The sequence below is a fragment of the Amaranthus tricolor genome, chromosome 13 (genome assembly GCF_026212465.1).
Source record: "Amaranthus tricolor cultivar Red isolate AtriRed21 chromosome 13, ASM2621246v1, whole genome shotgun sequence".
Lineage (NCBI taxonomy): Eukaryota > Viridiplantae > Streptophyta > Magnoliopsida > Caryophyllales > Amaranthaceae > Amaranthus > Amaranthus tricolor.
The window spans coordinates 20,077,747-20,093,109 of NC_080059.1; the positions used below are offsets into that span (position 1 = coordinate 20,077,747).

Here is a 15,363-nt window from a genome sequence, read left to right on the forward strand (position 1 = left end):
TACTTGTTTTTTAAACTTGAAATATTAATTTTTGGAATTTTATCAAAAGAATACATTTTACTTGATTTTTATTAAAATATTTGTTTTTGGGAAAAGAATAGAAGTTTTATTGGTTTTAGAGTTAGAAATATTGATTAGAGAACTTATTTCAAGAGAAATAAACTTTTTAGTCGCTACTTGTAAAAAAAATTATTAATTTGGAGACTATATGAACTTAAGGTGAATTTATTTAACAAGTAAGCTATTAAATATAAAGTTTTGAATAGATTTTAATGAGTAAAAATTTAGTAGCTAACTATAAGGGTATAAAGGTAAATTTAATATTTTGATTAAAAATTTTATTAAATAAAGGAAGTTACCACCTAAGTTGGTCAAAGTCAAAGTCAACTTGTAGTAATTAAAATGTGATGTGCTTGTGTGAAATTTTCTGTGTACTGATTGAATGACCTTAATAGTAAGGTAATACCGAACTATAGACCGACATGTAAAATCCCGGCGCCTGTGTGTAGCCGGTACGTAAAATGCGGTGTAAGACAGTGGGTTAGCTACCTATCCTGTAGAACCTCGAGCATAATTGTATTGGAGGGGTGACGATCCTCACCATAGTTAAATGTAGGGTTTCGGCCCTAATTTAGCCAGATCCTTACATATATCAGGTGTCATATTGTTGTGCTTGTTGATCAGTGATAAACTTGATTATTGTTGATGCTATGAGGTATGGTACGGTTATGAGTATTAACCAACTGAACTTGCTTAAGTATTAAGATTATCGAATTGTATAAGTGGCAGTAACGTACTTCTGCCATGGTTGAGAATGGTATCTTAATGACTTGAAAGTATGGAACGGTAAAAGAATATGGTAAAAGTATACAGTAGTGTCAATTAATTCTAAGTTCGTACTCTAATTATTATTTTGTAAATGAAGTGTATTGTTTTCGTATTTTGAGCTGGATAGGGAGTTATGCTCGGTGTTAAGCGTTGAGCGATTCAATCTACTGTCATCCGTATTATGGATGGCAGCATGTTGCAGGATTTAGTTTCAGGTTCCGATCCAGCCCACAGCTACAATTTATTTATGCTATAGAGGACTTAGATGCAAATTGTTTATATACTTCATGTTTGATGATTTGACGTATTAATTTTTAATTATTGTGTATATTTGGAACGAACGATATGTATTTTTATTTTCCTAATTTTATGTAATATTTATCGTTTCTAATAAGCATTTTTTTAATTTTAAAGGTTTTTAGCAGATCGGCATTTTCAGACTTCCGCATTATTTTGTAAAAATTTTCATTAATGTTAACTACGTATCGAGATTGTCGCTCCTGCTACACGCCTTCCCCATTAATACATGAGCTTTTGAGCAATAAAGGGACACCAGTGTGTTTTACGATTTCCAGGTTTATTGGTGCCTTGGTGGCGACCCTCCTGTTTCGTAGATCATCTAACCACTCGGGGTAACTATGAAGTTTGAAGCATCCTTCCTTGGTATGGCGGGTACCACCACAGTGACTACACTAGAGTTTACGTTGGTCGTCTTCTTCTCGCCTCTGAGGTACAAATCATTTAACCATGGCCAACCCTATTCCACATAGTAGGATTAGGCACTATCGATCTATTTTCTTCCACAGAGTAGTAAGATTGTCATAGTAAATTTCAATTGAGTCTCTTTCTTGGATTAAAGTTGTTGTCTATGAACTTAAGTCATAAATTTGAAGTTCATCCCTACTACTCCTTAAGAGAGCTTCAATCCCTTGCCATAACTCACATGCAGTAGTTTAATTAATAAACTGATTTACAAAATCTGGGTCGATGTTTTTGATTATCCATGTTATCACCATGGAATCTCGTTAAGCCAATTATGAATACTGTGGGTCCGTTTGTGGTGGAGGTGCATCACTGATGTGATTGAGCCGCCCTCGACTACAAATAGCTATGTGCATTGATTTGCACCATTTGGTATAATAATGGTACGTGAGTCGTTCAAATACACGAATTCCTGAGCTTTCTATTGTCACAATAGTTTTGTTGAGGGTTTGAGTAATTGTTAAATTTTCCGATGATCGGGTTATCACAGTCAATGTAAGATAGATGATGAGAACCGAAAAAAAGGTATCAGATTTTCGGATCTGAACCTCACGGCTCTGATACCATATAAGATAAAATAATGCGAAAATTAGGGTTAAAACAAGTGTTTAGGGTTTGAATACTGGTGTGTATTAATTTCATAAGAACACTACAATTTATTAAATACACAAGCTATAAGACTAATAATGGAAACAAAATCAATTAAGAATAATCTACTCCTAAAATTATTCTATTTCCTATATTACAATGTATGACATAATTTCCTACACTCTCCATTCCCCTTTAAAAAATCATTCTTCATCCCCTCTCTCTTCCAAATGTAGATAATATTCTCCTTCAGCATTCTTTTGTTTGATTTTAATGCATATGGATTAATTATACTATTTTCGATAAATTATGTATGATTTTTACAATTAATGTTTTGAATTATGGGTGATTTGATAGTTATGATAATGAAGAGTTATAGATTAATGTTCCACACATGTTTTTTTACCTTGCTAATTATATGAGTTAGTAGAAATATAGACAATATTGAATGATGTAATGGTGAATTAAAGAGAAGCTTCACCCGATTGACACGGAGTTCTTCTTCAATTTGTCAACCATATAACTTAAATCAGTCAATATAAAATTTTTACTATGTGTTTTTTTCCTCCATTTTCTTAAAGTCATCATATGAAAATTCATACTTGAAAGCTTTCTCCTCATTCCTAGTTATAGTACTCAATTGGGCAAAAAAATAGATAACAATGTGATTTGAGAATTGTTTTAGGTGAAATTATGGAAAATATGAACAATTATTCTTGATTTTCTTTTTTTTTTTTTCTAGAATTTTGAAGTGGATGTTGACCATATATTGAAGGTTTATACAATGTTGCATTGAAAATTGGAAAAATTGTTTTAAAACTTCCAACTTTAGATGTTCCAATAAAATAAATCACAATAGATTGTTCTTTTAAAAGTCTCACATTTAAGGGTATTTCATTTTTAAACACCTAACTATTTTGACCGATAAAAGGCCAAAATAAATACTTAACGTAATTTTATTGATTTATGTATATTTTCTTTTAAATTTTTTAAAAAAAGTTAAGAATTTTAAATAGTTTTTTAAAGTTGAGATTTATAAAATAAGAATTTTGTAAATACTATCTCAAAGCTAAAATCTCTAGAAGTTATTTTGGAGGAAAAAAGTTTTGGACTTGAAACACTCAAAATTGAGATTCTTAATTTCAAATTTTTCAACCAAATTTGGTTTAATTTAAGGGGGCATTTGATACGTGAGAATCATAATTTAACAATAAAAAGGTGGGATCGGGATTGAAATTGAACAGTTGAAAATTATAAAATATAATTCAATCTCTGATTTGAAATGTTAATGTAACATCCTGTTAAAATATCATTTAAATAAATAATTATTTAATATGTTTTTACAATAATTAAAATACATATATGTATGTATATTTTAATTCATCATCATTTAACGTTTGTGCGCGCTTTTCGTCGCGTAATAAATTTATTGCATAATTGTTTTGCGTTTAACAATTAAATCGAACAATTAATTAAATAAATTATAAAATAAAAAAGGGGGGCCAAATGAAGGGGTGACCAGTTATATGGGTTGATGGGGCATGTGGAGGAGTTCATGTAACTCCTCCCTAATTGCATGATTATGAGCATTTACACGAAAGACTAAACTTGGGCATTGATATTTAGGATTAATGAGACAATTAACTTAGTACAATTTTGATTGATTTAACTATTTTGATTAAAAGGGTGTCAAGTAGATGTGTTCAACGGGTCAGGTCTAGGTGGATCGAGTCAAAATTTAAATGGGCCGGGTGGGGCGGGTCATGTCAAATGTTAAACGGGCTGGGGTGGGTCTAGGTGAATTAAAAGTCGGTTAAACGCTAAAATCAATTAAAACTAGTTAACGAGTGTTAAAAATTAAGAAATTTGGTGCCCATGGTAACTGATCCCTTCCGGACGCAATGGTGAAGTCAGATTTTCTGTTCGAAAATTGTAAACTTTCCGAAATGGACTGTAAATTTTCTTGTTGTTTTTGGAATTGAAGAGCATTTAGTTTTTATGGATTAATCATTTAATACTATGAAGTTTAGTGGTGTCTTTATGGTATAGTGTGGATTCGATATGTGAACTCGTACTAATATGTGATTCATAAGAGGTTGAAATATCGCACGTGTGGTGATTTTGTATTGAATTGTTTGTCGTGCTATCAAGGTACACGCTTAGACTATACTTTTGTAATATGTTATGTTAAGTAATGTTGTATTCATTTTATGCTGTGATGTTGTATGTCACTTAAGGTTTAGACATCTAAATAATTTGAAAAGAGTTTAACTTGGAATTTAAGGATGTTTGTGATTATCACCCGCATGGGTTGTTATTGTGGAATTGGGTACTCTTATGGGGTTGAGATTAATATTACTTACGGCCAATGACAGTGTGGATCATTACGGTCACCAAAGGGGGTATGCATACTCTTTACCTTGACGATCCCATTGAGTGTTGGGCAACATCTTGGTCGGTGGTTCCCTTGGATTTAGGTCTTCTATGTGTGTTCCTCCAAACTTTGATAACACTATGGCGATCCGAATTAAAATGGAACGAGCAACGACATGAGTTGGGAAAATAGAAAGTCGAATATGACACAATAAAAAAATTGCTGGAGCTTTGTATGCTAGGATGAAATTGCTTGTATGTAACCTATATTGTGCATTGTATGAAGTCTCTAACATGTGCTGGTTTGTGTTCTTTGGAACATGCAATGATGTTGTCATTCGACAACTAGCAGGTTGATTGCGGGTGGAATTAAAAGAGTGAGAGGTGGACATTAGAACCGATAATTGAGCAATCATATGCGTTTATATATTATTATGAGTTTTATGTTTAAAAAACTTTAATTTATTTTTCTTTCGCAAGTACTTTTAGATATTAGACGTTATTTAGTTTTGATGAGGTTAGAAGGTTCTCGAGTTGTAAACTTTTAAGACTTCCGCTGACTTTATTCATTGTTGTTGTCGTTTATTTATTTCTTTATCACTAGAACGTCGTCGGTCCTAGAATTCGATTTAATTTAAATGTCCAACGTGTAACTCAAAATTCATATTTAAATGTGAATATCCGGTTCATTTTAACTCGAACTATTACAGGTAATGAGAATAATTTGAGGATTATAATGTCTCATATTTAGTTTGTAAAATTTACTATTTTCAAGAGTATAAATGTTTTACATTTTCCCTCCAATTCCCACCCATCTAATACCAACCCCCTTTGATAATAAAGTCATAAAAATTAAGATTTTATCTCATATCCAATCTTAATTTTAATCCCTTTCCATAAACTAATCATAAAAAATCAATATTTAAAAATTTATAATTCCATTAGTACTCTTTAATACCTACCTCCTACCAAACACACCATAAGGATCATCAATTAGACTAAAAAGTTGGAAAATAGTCGAAGTACTTGCCTAAGACCTGACTTCGTTCGTTCGTTCGTTCGTGAGTGACTCCCTCTCTTATGGTTCATGTCCCAATAAATAATACAATATATTGTTTACTCAGATTAGAAATATACTTTTTTTTTTCTTTCTTTCACTCTGACTTCACTCTCACTCTGACCCATTTCTAGAGAGAGAAACTAAAATCTAAAAAGATACACATTCACAAAATATGGGAAGGTCTTCCTCTTCTTCTTCTTCTTCTTCCTGTTTAAAGATCATTGTTTGTGGTAGTGATTCTGCTGAAAATGATGATCACATTCATTCTTCTCAGGTAAAACAATTAATCTTTTTTTTGGGGGTTTGAGTTCTTTTTCAATAATGCATTGTTAAAGTTTAGATTTTTACTACTGTCTACTAACTTGCCCAAAATTTTTATTTAGTTTTTTGAGCTTCCCAGAAAATTTCCTGTTTCTTACTCAGCTTTTAGTAAAAGAATTAAGCTTTGTTTACATAACTGCAAAAAAGAATAATATCTCTTGATTTTTATTTGTTTATTAAGTTGCCCAGAATTTTTTTAAGTTTCTAGGAAAATTAAATCTTCGTTGGATTCTTTTTTTTCTTCTGTTTTTTTATAACTTATTATTAATTTTTAATAATAATCTGGGTTTTAATTTTATTGCAAAGAAATTGATTTTGGAATTTAGTGTGGGAAGTGTTTAAAACTGTCATTTTTGAGTAAATTAGGAGTGATGTTGAGGTCCTTTTCTTCATAGTTGATGTTTAATTTTGAAATGCCTTGATTAAAGTAATTACTGTTGCTTTACTATTTGCCAATGTGGTAAATTTCACTTTTTCCCTAACTTTCTGTTTTGGGGTGTATTAAGTATGTGATCAATGATGTTTTCAGCTCTTGATTCAGCTATGTTCATGTAGGATCTGATTGATCAAAGCTTTAAAGCTCAGAACTTTAGGGTTACTTTTGTCTTCTTGATTCAAATTTGCACTGATTGAAAATATTTGCTTAATTAACATGGTTTTTCTTTCTGGGTTTTGGTTGATTTGGAGAAATTCAAACAATTTTAATTCTTGGAGACATTCCAAGAACAATAATTCTATCTTATGGTTGAATATAGTGTGTAACGGTCGCGATCGTGGTGACAGAGGAGTGATGCGGTTATCATAGTGCTAAATATCGGTCGAAACCATATGATATCCTTTGATACGGTCCTAAGCACTGTTTTTTTACACTTTTACAAAGCGGGAAATATCGGTTCTTTTATTTGAAAACCTTTACAACGCGCTGATGTGATGCGGCCTTATTATTACTCTATGGGTGGAATTAAGCTCATTAGATTAATGGAGTTGAGAGAGTATATCATTTTGCCTTTGATCAATTAAGTACAGGCAAGTTATTGTTATAAATAGATCTTAGTACTTTCTTATTATGTGTTTATAAGTTTGATGTGGGTGGTATGCCTGTTTGATCATAATTGCTTGTTTGGGAAGTTCTGAATAAAGTATAGTTGTTGTGGACCTTTTAATGAGATACTAGGAATTAGCCATCTGGGATGCTGGGATGGTCCCCCCCAAAAGAAAGAAAGTAGAAGGTTACTTCCTCCATTAGCAATGACAATGATTCTTTATCTCTTGTAGCCCAAAAATAAAATCTAAAATACATTTAAATATAATGATAAAAGAGATAGGATTCTTTCCGTTACCTAATAGAAATGGAGAGTCTATTAACGAATCTAATGGTTGAAATGACTTGATGGAGAAAGATAAGTGGTATTTTGGGATTTCATTTTTTTATTCTGAAGTAGGTGTTAAAATCTTAGTATGGTAATGGAGAGAAATTAATGAAGAGGATCTAATACATGATATTAATCTTTGATTAATCTTAGCATTATTTTGTTAGTTTGTTATGCATATCTTTTTAACTTGTTATATGAAATGTATTGCCTGAGCCGAGATAATGGCACTCCGTCCTTGTGATCTGACACTTGCAACTGATTACTCTATTGAGGCAAAAAGGGAATTGGTGGGGGCAACCAAGAGAGATAGAGGGAGAAATGATCCCAAATAAGAAGTGTTGCAAATGATTGCGACAAACAAAATTTGTAAGTGCTGCAAAATCAATGAAAAAACCGGTGTATAGGAAAGGTGTTTCCGGTTGAAAGCATGACTGGCATAGTCCGAGAAGTCTCGTTTAAATCGTTGTGGATGAGTAATTGAATTGAAGATTCCCGGCATTTGAAGGTTTAATTATGCTTTCTAGCAAATAGGAGAAAGTGATTTAGTGTCAAATATGAAAAGAAAAAATGGAAGAATGTCTCAAGATTTTAACTATTAGTATGATACTTATTCCTAAATTGAACAATATGTTGCTAATTGCTACTACCTTTCCTCTTTTTAGCTTGAATGGTTGTTAAAGTTGTTCTAGTGGGTTGAAGACTAAATAGGTCCCACATTAAATTATATTAATAGCTGGCAATAGATTGCATATTGTATTAGTAGATATTTACTTACAATAGTAGATAAATGAATGATGATTCTAGTGAAGTGTTTGATAGACAAGTATTTATGCTTGGCATATTTTGTCTTGGAAGTATATTTTGAGTAGTAAAAACAAAAAAGTATATTTTGTTATGCATAGTAGCATAAGATATATTACTAAAATGTTAAATAAATTAATATTTTTAGGGATTAAGTTCCTCCATCCTTATCTACTTTTTACCAAACATTACCAACTAAATTTGATTAAGCTCCTCCATCTTTTTTAGGGTTATTTCTGATCATATGATCTTTGAAAGAGTGCACCGTCTTATTGGTAGTTTTATTTATTTTATTGTCTTAAGTGATTTGTTTTCCTTCCAAGTGTCCTGGAAAATGACTAAGAAACTTATTTTATTGGAGCACATCACAATAGATAAAGATGAATGGTGGAGTATACATAGAGTCAATAGAGATATTCATTAGAACCAGTGAAACATGATTTGCTGGTTAGTTCGCCTTTCGAATTTGCGATTTGCTCTAAATGGTTCAAAATAGCCTAAAACCGACCATAATTTGCTATTTCCGATTTGTGATTCGCGACGTGATTAGCGAATCATGTGACACAGATTGGAACTGATTTTGTTAGTGGTGGATTCGTATTAGATAAATTCAAATAAAATATAATCTTTGTTACCGTTTATTTCCCACACTAATTTGTTTTGGTTCTTGTTATCGACCCAAATTATGACTTTGGCAATGTGTTACATGTATACCATTACCTCTGGTTAGACACAAGTTCTTTGTTGTCTTCCCCAACTCCCTTCTATATGAGTCCAGATTGGTGTTTTTCCTAATGTTGGCCTTAAACCTACAGCATAAGACATCAAATTATAAACGCGGGTGGAGTTTCAGGAAAAAATCTGGAAGGCATCGAGTGCTTGGCAACAATGTCAGTTCAGAAAATGCCACTTTTGCTGATAGAGAGACCGTAAAAGGTGGTAATATTGAATTCGAAGCTCCCATTAAGTCTACTTTCTCCATTGATGAGATTAGTAAATCTGTTGATGAAGTTACTAAACCCGTTGATGAAATTCTTAAACCTGTTGAAGAAATTAGTAAACCTGTCGACCTCACTGAAAGTCATAGTGAACCGAACGCATCTGTAGTGATGGTCACTTCAGAAAACTGCACATGTACCAAATCAAAAGTTAATCTGGAGGAGGTTGCTTTAGAAAGTATTACCAATGAAACATCAGTTGACTCAAGAATGGCTAATGAATCATTTATTTCAAAAGATAAAAGCATCGACACAGCTGAACTTAAGATTTCTGAGTTAAGGGGGGATTCAGTAGAAGGTCGTGATGCCACTGTTATTATGGATGAAACCATCGCCATTATTATTCAAACAGCTATGAGGGGCTTCCTGGTACTTGTTAATTTATGACTACTGATATTGTTTCTGTACCTTTGACCTTTAACGAACACACTTTTTCTTAGTAACTCGTTCCCTTTGAATGTGGCAGGCTCAAAGAAAATTTGTGCAGTTGAAGAGTGCAGTTAAACTTCAAGCGGTTATCCGTGGACATTTAGTGCGAAGAAATGCGATTGAAACTTTGCATTGTATCAGGGCCATTGTTAGAGTTCAGGCCATTGTTCATTCTGGAAGTTCAATATCCTTGGTAATGGACTAACCTAATCTTATATTGCGTGTGAACTGCCTTCGTTTCATAGTGTTATGTGGGGGAAGGGGGTGTTCCTTGCATGTATTTGAAATATTTAGAACTTGTGTATTTCTTTCTCAGTGTTCAACCAATCGTGTGTTAGAATGCTAGCTTCCTCCGGTCCTTAGGCTCTCTAAAATACAAATTTAGTAAATATGTAATGTAAGATAAATAAACAAATATGAACAATATGGCATGGAGTTTTGAGAGGTGTTTTTGCAAAGTTTCAATTATACGGCTTCCGGTGCTCGCAATTTTTTCATTGCAAGTCATTTTTACTTATAACATATCGTCATTTGTTTACCTATATGACGATTACTTTCTCTACTTAGCATAACTGTTAAATAGGCACACACTTGTTGGCAGATAATGTTTGATCTTGATGGAAATTGGAAGAGGTCCCAATTTAGCTGTTATTTTTAACTATGGAACGGAGAATACAGTTTCATACCATTTGAGAGCTCATAAATTAAAATTTTCATTCACGTTGAAGCTTACATTCGCATTATTTTCATTAAGCTTGTATATGTATGACCAGTTTATTCTTCATGCAGTGTTAAGTTTTATGTACATCCTATCCTTTTTATTTCCCGATGTTTAATCATCTCATCTTGTGTTGCTTTCAATTTATTCATAGTTCCATACGCTGTTGGGGTCTTTTAGACATCTAATGGCTAATCTATTTGATTTTACTTCAGGACCTGAAAAATAAACCAAATAATGCTCGTTTTTCCACTATGAAGCTGCTTCAAAATAGTTTTGCACGCCAGGTAAACTACTTGCTGCTTTTCTACAGCATAGCCACCCTTCTCTTCTGAATTCAAAATTCCCGTTTTGGTTTATGGAGGCTGATTGTTGTTATTCTTCAGTTAGAGTCAACGTTAAAATCAAAATCTCTAAATATTGGATGTGACCCAATGAAGCCAAATTCAGCCTGGACTTGGTTGGCAAGATGGATGGCTGTGTCAACGTCTGACACTGTTAAAATCTCAGACCCTTGTGTGGAACTAGAAACTGAAGACGTGGATCAGAAAATTGCATGTGAAACAGATGCTGACTTGCCCTCAGTGGTTTTTTCCGAGTCAATTGATTTGAAGTTAAGCGTGAAGGAAGGTGCAAAGTTGACGGAAAATGATGAACACCACATCGGTGATGAGATTACCTCCACTAATGCCTGGTCAACTACTCCTTTTGCAACAGACACGATCGAGCAAACTCATCTAGAAGAGCAAGAAATGGATATCAACGATGTGGGTTCTTCGAAAACCGAGGCAATCACAACTGAAATTTCTCCAAAGCAGTCGGCAACATCAGAGTTGAATGTTGAAGGAAAGAAGTTTATTTATAAATCAAGGAAGGCAAATAATCCGGCATTCATTGCTGCACAGTCAAAGTTTGAAGAGCTAACTTCAACTTCAGCTGCAATCCCAGAGAGAGCAACTCATTCTTCCCATCTTGATGTCGGAGCTGACTCCCTCGTTGAGTCAGACCCATGTCTATCCTTTAAAGATAGTGTCGAGAAAACCAATAAACCTGGTGATACGGAAACTTCTGGAATTTCTGACCCACGAATTATTGTGGCTGGATCTGAATGTGGGACTGAACTCTCAATTTCTTCCACTCTTGATTCACCTGATAAATCGGATGATGAAGATGCAGAACTTGTGTCAAAAGCTCAAGTTTTGGGTGTTGAAGAGAAACAAGATAGTGAAGCCATTGGTGTATCGAGCAGCTCTGTGACTGATATACCTCAGCAAGAAGTTCATGGGATCGATGTTTTATCTGTTGATCCAGTTCCAGGTGAATTGAACCCTCCAGTGGAACACAAAGCTGAGTCAAAGGAGCCTAATTTGCGGACCGATTTTGCACCGGAGTGTCCTGTGACCAATGTGGACTCACCTGTGGCTGTGAATCAGAAACATCGAGAAAATGTATTTAATGAGGGATTGGAAGCAGATCGTCAAGCATACAATTCGTCTCCTGAAGCCTCACCTATAAGCCATAGGACCGTCACTAAATCTCAAGGAACACCTTCCAGTCTAGCATCAGCAAAAGGTAAAAAGAACAAGATTGATAAGCATGGGTCCAACAGAAAACGTAGTTCTCCGTCTGCAGAACAAAAGTCTCCATCTAACCGAAATGCTGACTCGGGTGCAAGAAGTAGTACTGAGAATTTGATGAAGGATCATAAAAGCGGAAAGATAAGGTATTCCATTGCCTCTACGATATCTGAAAGTGCCGATCAGGAGCCCAGAGATAGCTGTAATCGTAATGCTCTTCCGAGCTATATGCAAGCCACAGAATCTGCCAGAGCCAAGGCCAGTTCCCCGAAATCAAGCCCAGATGTCCATGACAAAGAGGTTTACTCCAAGAAAAGGCATTCATTACCTGGTGTAACTGGGAGGCATGGCTCTCCTCATGCTAAGAAAACTACATCGCCATCGGCACAGGGTTCAAAAGGAAATTGTTCCAATCCTTCTAACGGTATGTTCAAAATCCATTAGAATTATGATATAATTTGTGAATTTTTTTGCATCAAATTACCAACTTATTCGATAAGTTATTGAATAGTAGTAAAGAAAGCATAAAAACAAGGACAATTTTCAGCCTTCTAAGTTCTTATTCTGGATACCAATACCTTTAACGGCCCGTTTGATGGGTGGTAATAAACGATGGTAGTGGGAATGAAAAATTTGTAATTTTGGTTGTAAAATCTCATTTGTACTTTGATGGTCATGCTTATCCAATTCGATTATCTCATTTTCATCATAAAATTTATTTCAATGCATTACCATTAGGAGATGTGGTATTAGGTGGTAATGGAAATTTGTAAATAAAAAAGCTTTTCTGTGATCAAAGTTTTATTACCATGGGAATGATATGGAACTTTTGATTAAATTTTACACTATAAATTATTTTCATTACCACCATTTAGTACCTCTAACCAAACGGGCCATAAGTTCTTATTCTGCTATCTCTACAAGCAAGATTGCATACATGTGTCTCCAAAGTTCACAAGTTCACAACTATTTAGACTTTCTCGGTTTCTTTAAGTGTATTATTTCTCTCGAAATAACACAATTGATTGTTTCACCCTATAATTTATGAACTAACTTATAATCTGCGGCTACCTGTCTAGTATTTCTCCTCATCGACTTGTATCTCTAATGTCTTTGTATACTTTTTCTTCCGACTTCATGTTATATCAGTTCGAAGAGCCTGATTTGTTTACCGGGTAATTCGTCCTTGCAGAGAGAAAATGGCTAAGGTGAAAAGATGTTCCTAAATTCCATACTTGCTAGTTCTTACCGATGCATCGAGAACGTGTAATCAAGTTCTATATGCAAATAGCTTGAGATGTGCTCTAAGCCTTGTACAGTTATTGTGCCTTTCTACTTGAGCCTATTTGATCATTCAATTAAGTGTGTTTAGTTTGTGAAATATAGTAAAAGAGTGTATTTAATTTTTTAATGTACATTATAATCTCATCATTGTTTTTTTTTGTTTTTTCATCAACTGAATTTTAAATATTAAGGTGTGCGCATGTTTGAATGACTTTTTTTTTCTGCTATGTTGATGATTTTTTCTATTCCTCATCGAAAACTTTGAAGAAAATAAGCACAATTGCATAAAAAATTCTCAAAACTAGCTTGGAGAAAATTTATTTTCCAAAATAAACGCATGACCGCCCAAACCTATGGTTTGTTCTGCTCGCTGTTGGTAACAACGAAAAAACAATGTTGGTTAAAAAAAGTTAACATGTTTGTTCATTGTTACTAACAGTGAACCAAGAGAATCCAAGTCAAACAATAAAGAAAGGTTTTACTAGGTCTCTTTTGTTCCTGTTACCACATGACTTATTTTAACTTATGTTTTTACTTCAAGATTAGCCGCTGTAATTTTTCAAAATAGCTGTTACTTTGTTCCTTGTTAGTAATAGTGAATAATAGTTTTATAAATACACATCAAAATGCCTTATTTTATCACATTTAAATTTTAACCAAAGTAGGAACAAAACCAATTTGAAGTTATGTAAAAGTAATTTTCTTATAACATATGTTCATATTTAATGTTATTAAATTTATTTATGTAGTGTTTGGGAACAAGTATTTCATTTCAAATTATGAATTTTAATTATGAAATCATAAATGAAGAATTTGAGAATGACAAGGTTTGGGTAGTCATTTTCAAATCCTCAATTTTAACTACTTTGAAAGCAATGATGGAATTTGATTCAAATAATTTGAAAATTTTTGATTTGCCAAACAATAGATTTGAGCCAATTTCAAATTTTCAAATGAAATTATTGTTCCCAAACATAGCATATAATTTTTATTGATGTTGTTATGTTATTTTATTAGTTATGTCAAACCTTCACTCAATGGAAGAGCATTGTCATTGTGGTCATGAAGTTGAATATGGTCGTCATTGGAGTGACTTTGATCCTAGTCGTCAATATATTGCTTGTCTACTTGTCTATGATGAAGGATTAGGATGTACCTACTTTAGGTGGGTTGATAAAGAGGGCACCCAATGGTAAAAAGACATTATTATTAATATTATTATTATTATTATTATTATTATTATTATTATTAAACTTGATAAATAGAACGAGGAGCTTAAAAACGTGATACATAACTTGAGAAGGGAAACAATTGATAAGACACTTAGGAGCAAAGAGACTAAGAGAATATTAAAAAAGTTCATAAAGCAATATAAGGTAGTAATGGATCTATTTCATGAATAAACTATGTATTTGTTATCGTAGTGATTTACGTTATTAATGTAATTGTGTCGAATTTTCGGCAGCATTTTTCCTATATTAGTCAATACGTTGTTTGATTTATTTAAAGTACACTATTCTAATATAAACAAAGCCTACAAGCCATGATTGAAGGCGGAATAATTCATCGCCAAAAACTTCGAGCAATCAAATTCAATTCATAATAAACATAATAAATATATATACATATATAACAAAATCTATACAAACGTCACTATTCTCCAAATGTTCAATATATACAATAATATGTACAACTATACACAAACCCAATGCTCATAACCCTCCTCCGCTATATCTAACTGTGAAGGTCTACTGCGTCTCTTACGATAGTAAGAGGCGGTCATATGACGATCAGGGAGAAAAAGTGAATAAAACTGGGATGGTCACACATCCTGTGAGGACTTGCTCCATCGTGGGGGTACGTCATGTCAATCTCCTCCAAATGAACGTCAGGAGGAAGAGACGAACTTTGCAAGTCCCAAGTAATATGCGTAGATGGATGTGCTGGCTCAGCTACTTCGGGAATGAATTATTGGAACTGCGTCCTTAGGAGTATGCCTCGAGTAATCTCTCGCACAGGTGCTCATGGCTAGAGCGAATTACAGCTTCCACACCTTGTGCCTGTGTCTGCAATGAATTGTAACTTAAATAATTTTATATTATGAAAGTTCAGGTTAAATTAAACAATATGGAAGAATACATGCATATATTGGGTCATCGTCGGTGCGGTAGTAGCATACTGTGAAGCAGCAATGATACCAATAGCATCAATGGGCGCACCTTGTTCTATAAGCTCCATCTTGTGACCCCAA

At 33.5% G+C, this 15,363-nt stretch overlaps 1 protein-coding gene across 2 annotated transcripts; it reads left to right on the plus strand.

Annotated features, from left to right (window-relative positions):
- The first annotated feature begins 5,557 nt into the window (after nucleotides 1-5,557).
- On the plus strand, nucleotides 5,558-13,323 carry LOC130798990 (protein IQ-DOMAIN 32-like). Of its 2 annotated transcripts, none has more exons than XM_057662087.1 (6): nucleotides 5,558-5,885; nucleotides 8,922-9,473; nucleotides 9,571-9,726; nucleotides 10,467-10,538; nucleotides 10,638-12,252; nucleotides 12,978-13,323. In XM_057662087.1, the coding sequence occupies exons 1-6, from the start codon at nucleotides 5,784-5,786 to the stop codon at nucleotides 12,989-12,991; spliced, it is 2,511 nt and encodes an 836-aa protein (XP_057518070.1). In that variant the 5' UTR covers nucleotides 5,558-5,783; the 3' UTR covers nucleotides 12,992-13,323. The 2 variants fall into 2 exon arrangements, with proteins under 2 accessions (XP_057518070.1, XP_057518069.1); XM_057662086.1 differs by having other exon boundaries at nucleotides 5,559-5,885; nucleotides 13,021-13,323.
- Nucleotides 13,324-15,363: the final 2,040 nt, after the last annotated feature.

Bases quoted from the DNA above. Each gene is read 5' to 3' on its own strand.
- LOC130798990 (XM_057662086.1), top strand. From the start codon at position 5,784: ATGGGAAGGTCTTCCTCTTCTTCTTCTTCTTCTTCCTGTTTAAAGATC. The intron at 5,886-8,921 runs GTAAAACAATTA...TTAAACCTACAG, and splicing joins ATCACATTCATTCTTCTCAG to CATAAGACATCAAATTATAA. The intron at 10,539-10,637 runs GTAAACTACTTG...GTTATTCTTCAG, and splicing joins AAAATAGTTTTGCACGCCAG to TTAGAGTCAACGTTAAAATC.